The 15261-nt window shown below is 43.7% G+C and overlaps 1 protein-coding gene across 1 annotated transcript in view; it reads left to right on the top strand.

Moving 5' to 3' along the window:
* The first annotated feature begins 5613 nt into the window (after positions 1-5613).
* Positions 5614-15261, top strand: part of ACAD9 (acyl-CoA dehydrogenase family member 9) — a 39942-nt gene continuing 30294 nt past the window's right edge. Inside the window, exons 1-2 of the mRNA XM_058566375.1 lie at positions 5614-5811; positions 10745-10838. Of these exons, the coding sequence (XP_058422358.1) occupies positions 5617-5811; positions 10745-10838 (289 nt within the window). The 5' untranslated portion in view covers positions 5614-5616. The remainder of the gene's footprint in view (positions 5812-10744; positions 10839-15261) is intronic.

Genomic DNA, 15261 nt, shown 5'->3' with positions numbered 1-15261 from the left:
GCACTTCATTATCTGGTGTGCAGTTCCACTGTCACTGGCGGGAGCATTATGAAAAACATTGTTAGTAGTTTCAAAGAAATGTCAGTGCTGAGTGCCAGATGCCATTGCTGGAGCCCCAAGGGTTTTCTGGGAAGAGGCTGACTGTAGCGCTTCCTGACAATGGTCCAGGCAGACTTCACTGTCTGTCAGGAGGCCCCTACTGCAGGCATCAGGGGGATGAATTGTGCTTTCCCAAATATGTTTCTTGGTAGTTATTTGTTCGAGTAGAAGAGGAATATTCCACAGTAAGTTCCTTTAGCAAGGACTGGCATTGCATCTTCTTTATGTGCAGTTTCCCACGAGTTAAGGCTTTTCCATGGTGGCTCTGCTGCCTGGCCATCTTGAAATAAGATTTCAGGCTCTACTGGCTTTTGTGCAAACAGATAAAGAATACCTCAGTGAGTTAATGTGATTATTTGGCTCTTACATTACAGCAATTGCTTTGGGAATTCTGGCGGTTTCAATGCAGCACGTGTTATTTTACATGCTTTCATACTGTAATGGTGGGGGCTACATGCTCTAGAAGTCAGATCTTAAGCTATTTTGGCTTTTGAAACATAAGGGAAAATCAAAGGTATTTTGTTTTTGTCATTGTTAGTGCTGTTAATATTTCAGCTCGCCTAGGATTTTGACTGTCATCATTAGGACCAAGTCTAAACCTATTTTTAGACTTTTTTTCCATATAGCTGGATTGCTAGACTCTGAAATCTAGGGTGGGTGGAGTGGGAGGAGAATTCAATGTCAGTCCACTTAATCTTCATTAAGAATCCATGTTTTGTATTGATTTCATCATTTTATAGGTGAGGAAACTGAGACTCAGGGATAGGACGTGACTTGCCCAAGACATAGGGGTGGTGGGGTGGGAGGAACAGGATTAATGCGTCTTCTTTGAAAATACATTGCTAGGCAGAAAGACTTGTTAGACGAGTCCAAAATATTCAGACTGACAATTACATGTAAGAAAGAAGGGACAGAAAAGATGTGAAATGAGCGCCCACGTACCACGTGCTGTGCCTGGCACTCCCTGCAATCTTTGCCTGTGGGTAATATCATCCCCAATGAGCTGGCAGAAGTGGAGAGTGAGAGCAAGGCCTCAAGGGGCTTCTGACTTGTATTTGTCAGAGTAATTTGACCATATTTCAGGTAGCCAATGTAACCACAGGACCAGTTTAAACTGACCCCATCTTATCAACACCAGAATGTTAAAGTTGTTTTTCAGGGGCAGCAAGCCAAAACTGCAAGTCACGTAGCTGCAGCACGCGCAGGAGAGAACATTTTGACCTGAAATAACACCTGGAAGCAGAGTCTCCCCGCATGGAACCAAAGGACCACGGGAACTCAAACGCTGGACTCTCTTCAGAGGTGAGGAGTCCATTGTCCAGGAAGATCCAGTGTTAGTCCCTTTCCACACCTTACTGTAAATGTTTAAAGCCCTCCAATCGAAACCTGCCCCACCAGTGCTTCCACATACCAGCCTGTTCCTCTTAACCTCTTAAATTTTGCCCCAAACCCTGGATTGGGGAGACAAATTTGAGAGCCTTGCCTCCTGTCTCCTTGCTGGTTGACCTCGCAATAAAGCCTTTTCTTCTCTCAAAAACCAGTGCCATAGTGTTGGCTTTTCATGCGCATCAGGCCACAGGCCCACTTGCCTGGTAACACCAATAATGGAGAAAAGAAAGGGGACTGGGTGTCTGAGTCTCTATTCACCTAACTCTCGCCTTCTACCCTCAGGAAGGCAGTATAGGGGGATAAGAACACAAGACTCTAGGAGCCAGCTGGCAGGGTCCAGGGCCTGGCTTTGTTATTTAGGGCTGTGTGACCTTTCAGTGCCTGTTTTCTCCTTTGTAAAATGGGCATAAAGTAACAACACCGAATTCACAGGTCTGTTTAGAGGATTAAATGATGTATCACAGGTAAAGTACATGCAACAGTACCTGGCATAGAAAGCACTCATTAAATATTAGCTGCTATTATCACTCTGTTTGAGGACACTGTCTCCAATGACCAGGATAGGGCTCAATAATAACAATGTTGTTGCTTGGGGCTCAGTCTGCCTGATGAATGTGACTGGCCCCTAGTAATGATGACTCTTTATCCTGTACTTTATAGTGTTTTCTTTGAAACTCGGAAAGTATTTTTATTAGTTAACACTGGCTGCTATAACAAATGAACCCCAAAACGTCAGTGGCTTAATACAATACATATTTCTTGCTCATGTAACAGTTTGATGTAGGTGTTCCTATTCTGCTGATGGCTATCCCCCACATGGTTGGTTCAAAGACCTAGGCTCCTTCCATCTTGTACTGCCATCCCCTGCGGCCTACAGTCCTCTGCTGCCAGCTGGTGGAAGATGGGGTGGCCAAGAATGGCCACTCTTTTCTTAAAAACTGGACAAAAGTCACATTATCGCCACTCACATGACGTTAGTGAGAATGTCATCTGGATGTAGGGGGACTGGGCGATGTAGTCCCTGGCTGGCGGCTGCGTTGTGCTGACAACTGCACGCTAAGGAAGTGGGCACAATTTTTTGATTACTAGTTGTCTCTGCCACAGCAGCGCTTCCAAGTCATAGACAATGCAGTAGAGATACTTGTCCAGAATCAGACAGCTAAATGGCAGAATTAGGACTAGATCTCTTATCATGACTCCTAGTTCATAGTCTCTTCCCTACATCTTGCTATTTTTCCTAACTTTGGTACAGGCTGTGTAGTCTAAGGGGCTTTCCCAAAGTATTTAACTGTGCCAGTGTCCTATCACTTAGGAGACTATTGATTCCAGACCATAGCAGGATTACTGGGTGTAAGCATGGGTTCTAAGATATAGCCCCAGTCCTGTAGTCACTATTAGGACCTATTTATTTCTAATACTATGTGCCAAGAATCACAATACCTCATGTATTAGTCTGTTACGGGTGCTGTAACAAAGAACCACAGGCTGGGTGGCTTAAACAATTTATTGTCTCACAGTTGTGGAGGCTAGAGGTCCAAGATCAAGGTGTTGGCAGGGTTGTTTCCTTCTGAGGGCCGTGGGAGAGAATCTGTTCCAGGCCTCTCTCCTAGCTTCTTGTGGTTTGCTGGCAATCTTTGGTGTTCCTTGGCTTGTAGAAGTATTATCTCAATCTCTGCCTTCATCCTCACATGGTGTTCTCCCTACGTGCATATCTATGTCCAAATTTCCCTTTCTTATAAGGGCACCAGTCGTATTGGATTAGAGGTCCACCCTACTCCAGTATGACCTCATCCTAACTTAGCTAATTACATCTGCAACGGAATGCAATAGAAAATCCTATTTCCAAATACGGTCACATGCTGAGGTACTGGGGGTCAGGACTCCAACAAATGAATTTTGTGGGTACACAATTTAACCCATAACACTCCATTACATTTGTGGTTTTCAACAAGCCAGTGACTTCCATGTTTCCATAAGAACTAACGTACCCCAAATGGGAACAAATATACATCAAAAGGAAGTAATAGTAGACAGCATAATTTATTGTATGCAACAAGAGTATTCTCTGAAGGACATCCCTCTACACACAGATGTTTGATCTCTAGACAGTAAGGTGTCAGCCAACTTCTCTCTCAGCAGGAAACAAACTGGTGATAAAATTTATACAACTCATTTGTGAGCCCTTTTATTAGGATTTTGACTGCTGAGACAGGAACCTTGACTAGACTAACTCATTTCTCACACAACTGATTATTGATCTTGTAACCTTTGAACAGGAGACAAATCTAATTCTTTCTTATCTCCAATTCTGTGTAAATTTCTCCATTAGCTTCTGACTTTGCAGCTTTAACACTGAGGGATTTCAGAGTAGTTTTTGAGTCAGACAACCTGCTTGAGACCCAAAGCCAAGCATCCTGGCATACTAACACTAATATTATGGCCACATAAGAGTGTCAGCTTATTTGCTGGGAAGTTATGTATGGGAATAAGATGTATTGATGTGCTCATACAGGAAGGACATTCAGAGATACTCAGTGAGGGTGTTTTAAGCACCGAATACGGGAAATTCTATGTTTACAGCAAATTGTTTAAAAACAGCATCCTATTTCTCAGAGGCAAATACTCAAGTATAAGATGGAAATTATCAGAGTGTAACCATTTTCCATTTTTATTACTATAAAACATTGATCATTCACTGTGCCAGATGCTTACCTAATCTTCACAAGGGTCCTGTGAGATAAATGGTATATACTCATTTTTACAGATGAGGAAACTCAACTAAGAAACTGGCAACGTAGTGGAATTCCAAAATCTTTTTCCACTACAATCTACTAGAATACTTAAAAATTATGATTAAAATTTTTGTTTTGGAAAATATGTGCCACTGACTTTCTCATTTGTTTAATTTAGAGTGACCTCTGTACACTAAGCAGGATCTCACGTATTATCAGATTACTTGATTGACCTGACTACATTTGTTTTTGCAAAAACGTACACCAGTTCGAACTCAAGCCGTTTTTGCAACATCGATTTTGTTTCGCGATTGAGGTTAATTCACAAAGGCAGCTGTTTCCAAATGCCTTCTTGTGAAGCTGAATGCTCGAATTAGGCAAATATTGACCACTGACGAAGAAACCAGGTGACAAGCCTTTTAGACAAAACAGCACACTGCAGAAGATGCTTGTAAATATTCCGCAACCAAGAAAAGTCGTTGAGCTCTTTTCCCCTGATGTTGTGTCATCAAGTCTGCACCCAGACAAGGTAATCTTTCATTGGGCCGGGCTTACCCGCTGAGGGGACTGCGATTTCGTACTCTTCCCCGGTTCACATGACGGAGAAGCCTTTTCCAACACCGTGGTGAAAGCTGTCGTCCGGTACAGCACAGTGCGGCCGGGAGAGGAACCCTTCCCAGAGGGGCGGCCGCCGGACCCTGGAGAGCCCCCGCCCGCCGGCTCAGGGCGTCGCTCGGCGCCGCGGGGGTGCCCAGCCCCCTCCCCGGGCCCTGCGCCTGTCCCCTCCCGCCTCTTCGCGGTTCCTTCGCAGCTTCTCTGCCCCGCCGGCCTTTTCCGTTGGGGTCTCCCAGGGTAGCGGTGACTCACCGAGTTTTAGCCAGGCCTGTCTCTGGCAGAACACCCCTTGTCCTCTCCCCAACCCCATACGTAACATATACATGTGTAGGCTACTAAGCAAAACAAAATGAATCCGCACGCATCCCCCATCCACTTAAAAAACGGAACAGTACTCGTACTCAGCTCCCCTCGAGAAATAACCAACAGCGTCAATTTTCCTCCCATTCCCTTGCTTTAGTTTTTCCTACGTCTTCGTCGCCCCAACTGGTGAGAGGGAAGCAAGTGGAGGCCGCTGGGCCACAGCTTAGGTCCCCGCACCCATGAGAAGCTTCCCCGGACTGGCATGCATAAAAACAATCGCTGGTATTTAAAATAAAAGACCCTCCCGCCGCCACCACCAGCCAGAGCACGAAACCGCCAAGATGGCGCCGGCCTCGCCCCGCCTACCTCCCGGGGAGGGAGACTGCGCAAGCGCAATGGCGGCCGGCGGGGTGGCGCAGGCCAGTGGCGTCATCCGGTGGCCGAGCTAGATGCACGTGACTGAGGCGCGGAGAAGAAGATGGCGGCAGCAGTGACGGCGGTGTGGGCGGCTGCGGGCAGCATGAGTGGCTGCGGGCTTTTCATGCGCAGGGGGGTGGCGGCGACACGTGCGTGCCGGGCTGTGGTGGCCTTCACCGCGAGCCGTCGCCCGTTGCGCACCAGTCCGCTGAGCCGAGCTTTCGCCAAGGAGCTCTTTCTGGGCAAAATTGAGAAGGTAACCCCGAGCGAGAGCCGACCCTTGCTGTCTGCCCCCTCTTGGCCCTTAGCAGGAACGACTGGAGTCAGTCTTTGTCAGAGTTCCCACACCTGCGTGACCACTATACCTGAGGGGCGGGGTATGCTAAAACTCCAGACTTTTTTTTTTCCTGGAGCAAGACGGGCCCTGAGCTAACGTCTGTTGCCAATCCTCCTCTTTTTGCTGAGGAAGGCTGGCCCTGAGCTAACATCCATGTCCATCTTCCTCTGCTTTTTATGGGACCCCACCACAGCATGGCTTGACAAGCGGTGCGTGGGTGCGCGCCTAGGATTCGAACCGCGAACCCCAGGCTGCCGCAGCAGAGAGTGCACACTTAACTGCTGTGGCACTGGGCTGGCCCCTAAAACTCCAGACTCTTGAGCCCCACTAGAACCTTCCCCGGGCAGGGGGTCCTGAAGAAACCATGGTTTTGACAAGTGTTCCGGCTAATTCTTGTCAGGCCAATTTAGGAAACCCTAGGCGTGGCAATGCAGCCCTGAACTCAGTGTCCTGGCGCCGGAATGTACGGGCGTCCTCTCTGATTCCTAAACACAGTTCAGCCCGTGCGTCTCCTCTGTCAGCCTCCCGTAGCCCTTGGGCGTCCACAGCTTGGTCCCTGTGCCTCACCTTGCCATTAAGTTTCTTTAGAAGTCTGGCTCTGAGGTGCCTTCCTCACCTCATCCCTTCCATGGTTGGTACAGCCCGGTAGTAACCCAGCTGTTATCCAACAGGGACAGTTTAGTTATTAAGCACTCATTATCCTCTTGTTTGTGGAAGACTTGGATTTGAGCTGGACTCTGTGACTGAGCCTCAGATCTTTCAGCTTTAAAATGACATGGTTTGCCTCACAGATGTGTTGGAAAGCCCCAATGAGATATATAGTCCGTGGAAATGCATTTTAACCTGTAAGGTACTGTGCAGATGCAAGAGGCGGCAGAGTAGGTAGTTAATGTGGCTTCAACACACTTACTAGTCTCGTACCCTTGGGCTAGTCACTTCACCTTCCTGTGCCTCAGTGTGCTAATCTACAAAATAATAAGAGCAATACTTGCCCCTTCCTAAAGGTGTGGTGCAAACCAAGGAGAAATTTGTGTAAAGTGCTTTGAACTTGGCTGAGATGTTGGCTGATACTCTTATTACTTAAGGAGTTATTCGGTGGTTTCTCTTTAGAGTGTTTCTCTAATCTGTCAGGCGTTACAGGCGCAGAAGCTGAAACTGACTAAGTGATTTGCCCTGCTAGGAAGTGCAAAGCCAAGTTTTAACGTTTGGGAAACCAGTTTTCCCAGAACCTGGGGCTGTGTGGTGCTCTATCTTGGCACTTCGTGCCTCCCAGCACATTGGTGAAGAAAGAACACAGATCTTTCATGCTTTTGTTTCTCCACGCTTCTTTCCCCATCCTCATTCTCACCTGTCAACTTTGCCTCCTACTTCACTGAAAAAATATATGCAGTCAGCTGAGAACTTCCACCACATTTACCCCCTCCTTTCTGCACATATGTGCATAGGGTCTACATTCTATTACTATGGATGAACTCTACTCCCAGCAAAGGCCCACCTTGTCCCTAGACCATATGCGTTGTCACCTCCTCACGGGCATGCCTCCAGTAATTCCCTCCTTTCTCATCTACATCATCAGTGGTTCCCTCTCTGCTGCATCTTGAAACCATACCATTCAGGCTTTTGTCCTTAACGGTCTGCTAAAACTGCTTTCATGAAAGTCAGTTGTGATCTCCATGTTGTCAAGTCTAGTGGTCTGTTCTCATTCCATATCCTACTTGACCCATCACTGGTGTTTGACACAGTTCATCACTCCTGGCTTCTAAAAAACCCTTCTCTCCTGGTTTTTTTCTTTACTTCGTTGGCTGAGCCTTCTCGATCTCCTTCGCTGGTTCCTTCTTGGCTCCTTAACCTGTAGACATTGGCCAGTGTCTCCTACTAGCGTAGTCCGATTTGGAGTTTTATAAGGCTCAATCTGTAGACTTCTCTTTTCATCTACACCCCTTCCTTTGATCTAATTTAGTACTGTGGCTTTAAATACCATCAATATCCTGATGGCTCAAATTTATTTCTCCAGCTCAGATTTCTCCCCTGAACTCCAGACTCTTGATATCTACCTTTCTACTCAAAAGCTCCACTTAGATGTCTAATAGGCATCTCAAATTTAGCATATCTAAAACTGAGTTCCTGGTCTCCCCACCCAATCTTCTTCCCACTAGTCTTCTTTATGGTAGATGGTGGTGACTCTGTTGTTCTACTTGTTCAGGCCAAACACTTGCAGTCACCTTTGTTGCCTCTTATTCTCATAATTCACTTTTTTTTTTGTGAGGAAGATCAGCCCTGAGCTAACATCCGTGCTAATCCTCCTCTTTTTGCTGAGAAAGACCAACTCTGAGCTAACATCTATTGCCAATCCTCCTCCTTTTTTTTCCCCAAAGCCCCAGTAGCTAGTTGTATGTCATAGTTGCTCATAATCCACTTCTAATCCGACCGTAAATCCTGTTTTCTCTACCTTCAGGTTATATTTAGAATCTGACTACTTTTAAGCACCTCTACCCTAGAGCTCTGATTTAGGCCAACATCATCTCTCACAGCATTACTGAGGTTTGAGCAGGAATGTCGTGTCTGAGATGCTTAGAATTTTAGAATAGAAAGACCCCTTCAAGATCATCTGGGCTAGAAGCTGTCACTCTGCCCTCAGTTGGACCCTTGCTGTTCATGGAAGTTCCCCTGGAGTTACTGCAGGGACCACGGGGGAGTTGAGTGGGAGGCATTTGGGTGACCTCCCCATCCGCAGCCTCAACCAGATCAGCTTCGCTTTTATCTGTTTTACATACTTGGTTTCTGCACTAGATTTATTTAAAAAAACAGGTTCCACTGCTTTAAAAAATTTAAAAACTGCTGGTAGAAATTGAACCCAGCACCCGTGAGGCACCACGTTTGGTTTTTGTACATTGCTATCAGAGATGCATTCTTACATGCACTTGAGACCTCTCTCCCTATAGCAGTTATCTTTTGGTGGTAGTTGAAGGCCACCTAGTTACCAGGCTGTTCTGTTTTCTCATCTGGCATGCTCACTGGTACCAGAATAATCTTCCTCCAACACAGCCCATTGCTCAAGGCCCAGATGAAACAGTGAGGCTGTGAAGGGGGTGGATTGAGCCTTAATATATTCAGCTAAGGATCCATCTTTGTTCTGAGAGGCTGCAGAGTGATGAGAGTCTCACTATATTTTTCTTCTAGACCACCTTGGGCAGGGTCAGAGATGGCCTGGAGGCAGGAATTACTTTAAGTCAGCTGTCACTTTTGGATAGGGATGCACCTATAAGCCTGTAGTCCTGGGGCCTGAGAGGAGAAAACAGATTTGAGAGCATATTACTAGAGTGGACAGGCTTTGGTGGCTGATAAGATCCACAGGGGCTAGAGAGGGAAGATTGAGGACTCTGTTTTGAAGACCTTTCTTGAGACACTTGGTGAGAGATGCTGTGAGGAGAGGCAGGGCTCTTGGCGGCTGTCAGAGTGTGACCTGGGACATCACTTCTCAGCAGCTGTGTGTCCAAATGCAAATCGTCATGTCATATTGGCAGCTAAAGTGTAGCTGGAGCCCAAAAAGCCAGAAGGGGTCAGAACACAGCGGGATGATTTCAAGCAATAAATAGTGATGGCCCAGTGGGGAATCCTGGGCCAGTCAGAAACATTGGCCGCCCACTGACTGGTTCGAGACAGAGACTTAGAGACTTAAAGCTGAGTTGTCTCCAGGCTGTGAGTTGGAGACAAGAGCAGAGCCAGTGTGTGATGCAGATAATTACAGTTACTTCATGTTCCCGGACACATTATCTCTTTTGAACCTCACGGCCGCCTTCTGAGGTGTCAGCTATGATGGAAGAGAAACTGACACTGAGAAAGGCTCACTTGCCTCGGTCACACTGTGAGAAGTGGCAGGGCCTGGGTTGAGTTCAGGTGGATCTGGCTCAGCAGCCGGGCCTCCTCCAGTGACCCTGCTGCCTTGTGCGTCCGGCACAAGTAGCAGATGTCATGGAGCAGGAGGGACAGAGGCTGGAATGTGCAGCTGAATGGGAACCTGGAGAGATGTCGGACCTCGAAGCCACAGTATGCTCTTGTCAGCCGCAGCATCTTTGAACTCACAAAATAACGAATGTAAAATTTTACATTTTAGTAAAGAGCTTTCACATCCATTATCTCCCAAGATCCTCACAACCACCTTGAATTATTGAGTAAATATCAGCTGCATATTATGGGTGAGAAAATGGAAGCGTGGAGAGGCGAAGGGATTTGGTTGAGGCCACACAATTAGTGAACTGCAAATCAAGGAACAGAACCCAGGGCTTTAGAAATTGTTTTGTGGGACGGTCATCATAACTTGTTATTTATTTGTTTTTTATACTTTTATTTTTGTGAGGAAGATTAGCCCTGAGCTAACATCCATGCCAGTCCTCCTCTTGTTTTGCTGAGGAAGACTGGCCCTGGGCTCACATCCGTATCCATCTTCCTCTACTTTATATGGGACGCTGCCGCAGCATGGCTTGACAGGCGGTGCGTTGGTGCGCGCCGGGATCTGAACCTGCAGACCCCGGGACGCCGCAGCAGAGCTCGTGCACTCAACCGCCTGTGCCACCAGGCCAGATCCATAACTTATTATTGATAAGGAAAGCTGATCAAAATCAGGATAAACCTGCGTTAGTCTGGAAGGAAGATGTACCTGCATGGTGGAGTCTAGCATGGGATTCCAGTGTCCTGAGCACCTTCTGAGGTTTGTCTTCTAGTTCCTTCAGTGAATAATGTCCTCCCGCCACATTTGGAATTTAGCAGTTCTTTTTCCTTCACTTTTGACTGATATTACCACTATGGAAGGTTGCTAAAAATTAAATTTTTAGTAAATGTTTATCATTTTTAGAAAGAAGTTTTCCCATTTCCGGAAGTTAGCCAAGATGAACTTAATGAAATCAATCAGTTTGTGGGACCTGTAGAAAAGTTCTTCACTGAAGAGGGTATGTATGATTTTGTTTATCATTACCAGTTTCCATTTTAAGGGCAATTACTTTGGTATTTATACTAGAAGTATATACATAGAGGAAGCTCTCTTGAGTGTCATTAATCATGGAGAAGTAGTATCTATTGATAATATTTTGCTCTAAGGGTCATCCCAATTGTAATGTAATTATAAGACATGTAGTTCAGTGCTTCTCAGTGTATCCATGGTGAAGGACCATTTCTAAACTGTTGCAGACTGACGCTTTTATAAAATACAGTAAAAATGAACTAGAAAAATGAAATGGAAAAAAATCAAGGACATATAAAATATGAGCCCATTGATCATGTGCTTGGTCGTGTGGCAGTGTAAAATTGCTGTAAATGTTTCTAAAGGTTTACTGTTGTTTTTTGTACTTTGCTTATTATGAACTAGGAATAGTTGTGGACCAGTAGCCGCCTGCAGACTGCAGGGTTCCCCCTTAGAATGGTCAGCCTGCCCTTTGCAAAGGCAGCTGCCACTGCCTGAGGGAGCCCGCTGGGGAGTTCAGCCATGACAGATTGAGAGCAGTGCTTCTCCAACACTGAGGACCCCAAAGAGTTCTTGTTTATGTGGGTTTGTCAATGTGTCCTATCAGAAATTAAAACTGAGAAATTAAAGAGGTGCTGTGTTCATTTATTACTTCATTTAAAAATGATAAGCCTGTTACATATTAACGTAAACAATAGTTTTAATGAAAAATATTTCCAAAACCAAAGAAAGTAGTGGAGTGGCATTGTTTTACAGTTTTGCAAATTTTTTAAATATTTGGCTTATTAGAAGACAGCTGGATTCTCATATATGTTTCTGCATTTAATCTGTGATTAAATCATGTAGCCCCTGGAAAATGCCACTGTACACTCAGAATTAGAATTAAAAAGGCAAAGAATAATCTTTCGGTTATTATTAAAATAGTGTTGACTCTCTGGACTCCCAGGAAGGGTCTCAGGTCCCCCCTCACCACCTCTTCCCACATGCTTTGAGAACTGCTGATCTAGATCAATAACTGTTATGTTGCTAGTTTTAAAAGTTGCTCAATTGTGAATAAATATCTTTTGTTATTTAGAAATATTTGTTTCTATTTTTGTTCTAGTGGTTATCTCACTACTTGTATCTTTTTTTAGTGCCTCAGCCCCTTGTTCTTTTATTTAAACTTTTACTATCTGGTTTGTCAGACTTTTTTTTTTTCCAGTTTTTATTGAAGTATAATTGATTTACAATAAATTGCACATATTTAAAGTGTACAATTTGATAAATTTTGGCCTATGTGTACCCCCAAGGAACCATGAACACAATTAAGGTAATAAGCGTATCCATTACCCCTGAGAGTTTTCTCGCGCCCCTTTCATTCCCTCCCTGTCCCTAGGCAACCACTGATCTGCTTTCTGTCACTGTGGATTAATTTGCATTTTCTGGAATTTTATTTAAATAGATTCCTACAGTGTATTTTTGTCCAGCTTCTTGCAGCATAACGTTGAGTTTCATGTGTTGCATGTATCAATTTCTTTTTAAACCTGAGTAGTATTTCTTTGTATGGATACACCAAAATTTGTTTATCCATTCACCTGGATGGATTTGTTTATCCGTCCATTAATTGACATTTGGTATGTATCCAGATTTTAGCTATCACAAAAAAAGGTGTTGTGAACCTTTTTCTGTGAGTCTGGTGTAGACATATGCTCGCATTTCTCTTGGGGAAATACCTAGGAGTAGAGTGTCTGGATCATCTGATAAGTATATGTTTAACTCTTTAAGAAACTGCCAAACTGTTTTCCAAAGTGGTTACCGCTTTACATTCCCACTAGTAGTATATTAGAGTTCTAGTTGCTCCGCATTTTCACCAACACTTAGTATGGTCAGTCTTTAATTTTAGCCATTCTAGTGGGTCTGTTATGGTATCTCATTGTGGTTATAATTTGCATTTCCCTAATGATTAACGATGTTGGTCATCTTTTCATGTGCTTTTTTGCCATCTCTATATCTTTTTTGGTGAAGTGTCTTTCAAATATTTTACACATTTTTAAAAAATTGGGTCGTCTTATTATTATTGAGTTGTAAGAAGTCTTTTTATATTCTAGATACAAGTTTTGTGTTGAGTATATGGTTTTGCAAAAAATTTTCCTCTAATCTGTGGCTTGACTTTTCATTTTCTTAACGGTGTCTTTTAAAGAGCAAAAGTTTTTAATGTTGATTAGGTGCAAGTTTTTCTTCCACAGGTCATGCTTTTTGTATTCTATATAAGAAATCTGCCAAACCCAAGGTCATGATGATTTTCCTCTATATTTTCTTTTAGAAGATTTATATTTTTAGCTGTTAACATTTAGATTTATGATCCATTCCCCATTAATTTTGTATATGATGTGAGGTAAAGTTTGAGGTTGATTTTTTTTTTTGGCATATGACTGTCCAGTTGTTCCAACAACATTTGTTGAAAAGATTATCCTCTCCCCAATTAATTGACTTGATACCTTTCTCAAACATCAATTGACCAGAAGAAGATAGCAGAGAAGGAAGCACCAAGAATCTGTCTTCTCAGCTAGATAACAGTTGCACCAGCTAACTCTGTCTGATGTAACTGTTTTGGAACTCTGGAGTCTGTAGAAGGCTTGCAACTTCCAGGTGGGCTTGGACAGTAAATGGTGGCTAATTTTGATCAATTTCAGCTCTGTGCACAGTAGCAGCTATCTATCCTGCACACCCAACCCCAAAGCAGACAGCTGTTCACTTGTTCCTGGAGCAGCTTGCAGGAGCCAGAGTGGGCAAAAAGGACCCTGTCCATCAAATATTAGGGACTATGCTTTGATTATTGATTGCTGTGTCTGAACACAGAGATGCAGACAGTGAGGCAGAGGCCATTTTCATTGCATGTCCCCCCCTTGTTGTAAGCGTTTCCCACCCTGGCCGAAGTGACTTGCAGGTGATTTAAAAGTCTGGTGCCTTCCCCTCGCCCCTTCATTTTTCTTTTTCCTCTTTTGGGAGCCAGATTGAAGAGTAAGATATTCAAAAGCAGCCACATACAGGGGGAAAATGAGAAAGTTCCCACCATGTAATGGGGAAAGGCGCAGGCTCAGGAAAGACCTGAGACGATCTTCAGTTTACACCTCAGGCTGATCTTTGGCACAGAAACAGCCTACAACAACAACAAAAACCCAAAAGCACAAATAACAAAAGCAAAAATCAACATGTAGGACTATGTCAAACGTAAAAGCTTCTGCACAGCAAAGGAAATAATCAACAAAATGAAATGGTACCCTAAGGAATGGGAGAAAATATTTGCAAACCATAAGTCGGAGAAGGGTCTAATAGCCAAAGTATATAAAGAACTCATACAACTCAATAGCAAGAAAACAATCTAATTAAAAAATGGGCAGAGGAACAAAATAGAAATTTTTCCAAAGAAGACATACAGATGGCCAACAGGTGCATGAAAAGGAGCTCAACATCACTGATCATCATGAAAATGCAAATCAAAACCACAGTGAGATATCCCCTCATACCTGTTAGAATGGCTGTCATCAAGAAGACAACATATAAAATGTGTTGGCAAAGATGTGGAGAAAAGGGAACACTTGTGCATTGTTTATGGGAATGTCGATTGGTTCAGCCACTATGGGAAACAGTATGGAGGTTCCTCAGAAGATTAAAAATAGAACTACCATATGATCTAGCAGTTCTACTTCTGGGCATATACCCAAAGGAAATGAAAACACTAATTCGAAGAGCTATATGGACTCCCATATTTATTTCAGCATTATTCACAATAGCCGAGATATGGAAACAACCTAAGTGTCTGTTAGTGGATGAACAGATAAAGAAAATGTGATTATTTACACACACACACACACACACACATACAATGGAATATTATTCAGCCATGAGAAAGAAAGAAATCCTGCCGTTTTCAACAACGTGGATGGACCTTGAGGACATTATGCTGAGTGTGATAAGTTAGACAGAGAAAGACAAATACTATGATATCACTTATATGTAGAATCTAAAAAAGCTTAACTCATAAAAACAGTAGAATGGTAATTACCAAGGGCTTGGGGATAGAGAATTGAAGAGGTGGCATTTAAGGATACAAACTTGGAACTAGTAGATAAATAAGTCCTGGAGATCTGATGCACAGTATAGTGATTATAAACAACAATACTGTATTATAAACATCAAATGTGCTAAGAGAATACATCTTAATTGTTCTTACCACAAGCAAGAAATGATAATTATGTGATGTGATACAGGTGTTAGCTAAGGCTACAGTGGCAGTCATATCGCAATATATAAATATCAAATCGACATGTACACCTTAAACTTACATTATGTTACGTGTCAAATATGTTTCAATTAAACAAAACCCAAGAAATAGCAAACCCTGGCACGAGGGAAAATCTGATTTCCATAGT

This window comes from Diceros bicornis, chromosome 2 (genome assembly GCF_020826845.1).
Source record: "Diceros bicornis minor isolate mBicDic1 chromosome 2, mDicBic1.mat.cur, whole genome shotgun sequence".
NCBI lineage: Eukaryota > Metazoa > Chordata > Mammalia > Perissodactyla > Rhinocerotidae > Diceros > Diceros bicornis.
Note: the sequence above shows the minus strand (reverse complement) of the source record. Positions and strands in the feature narration are given on the sequence as shown.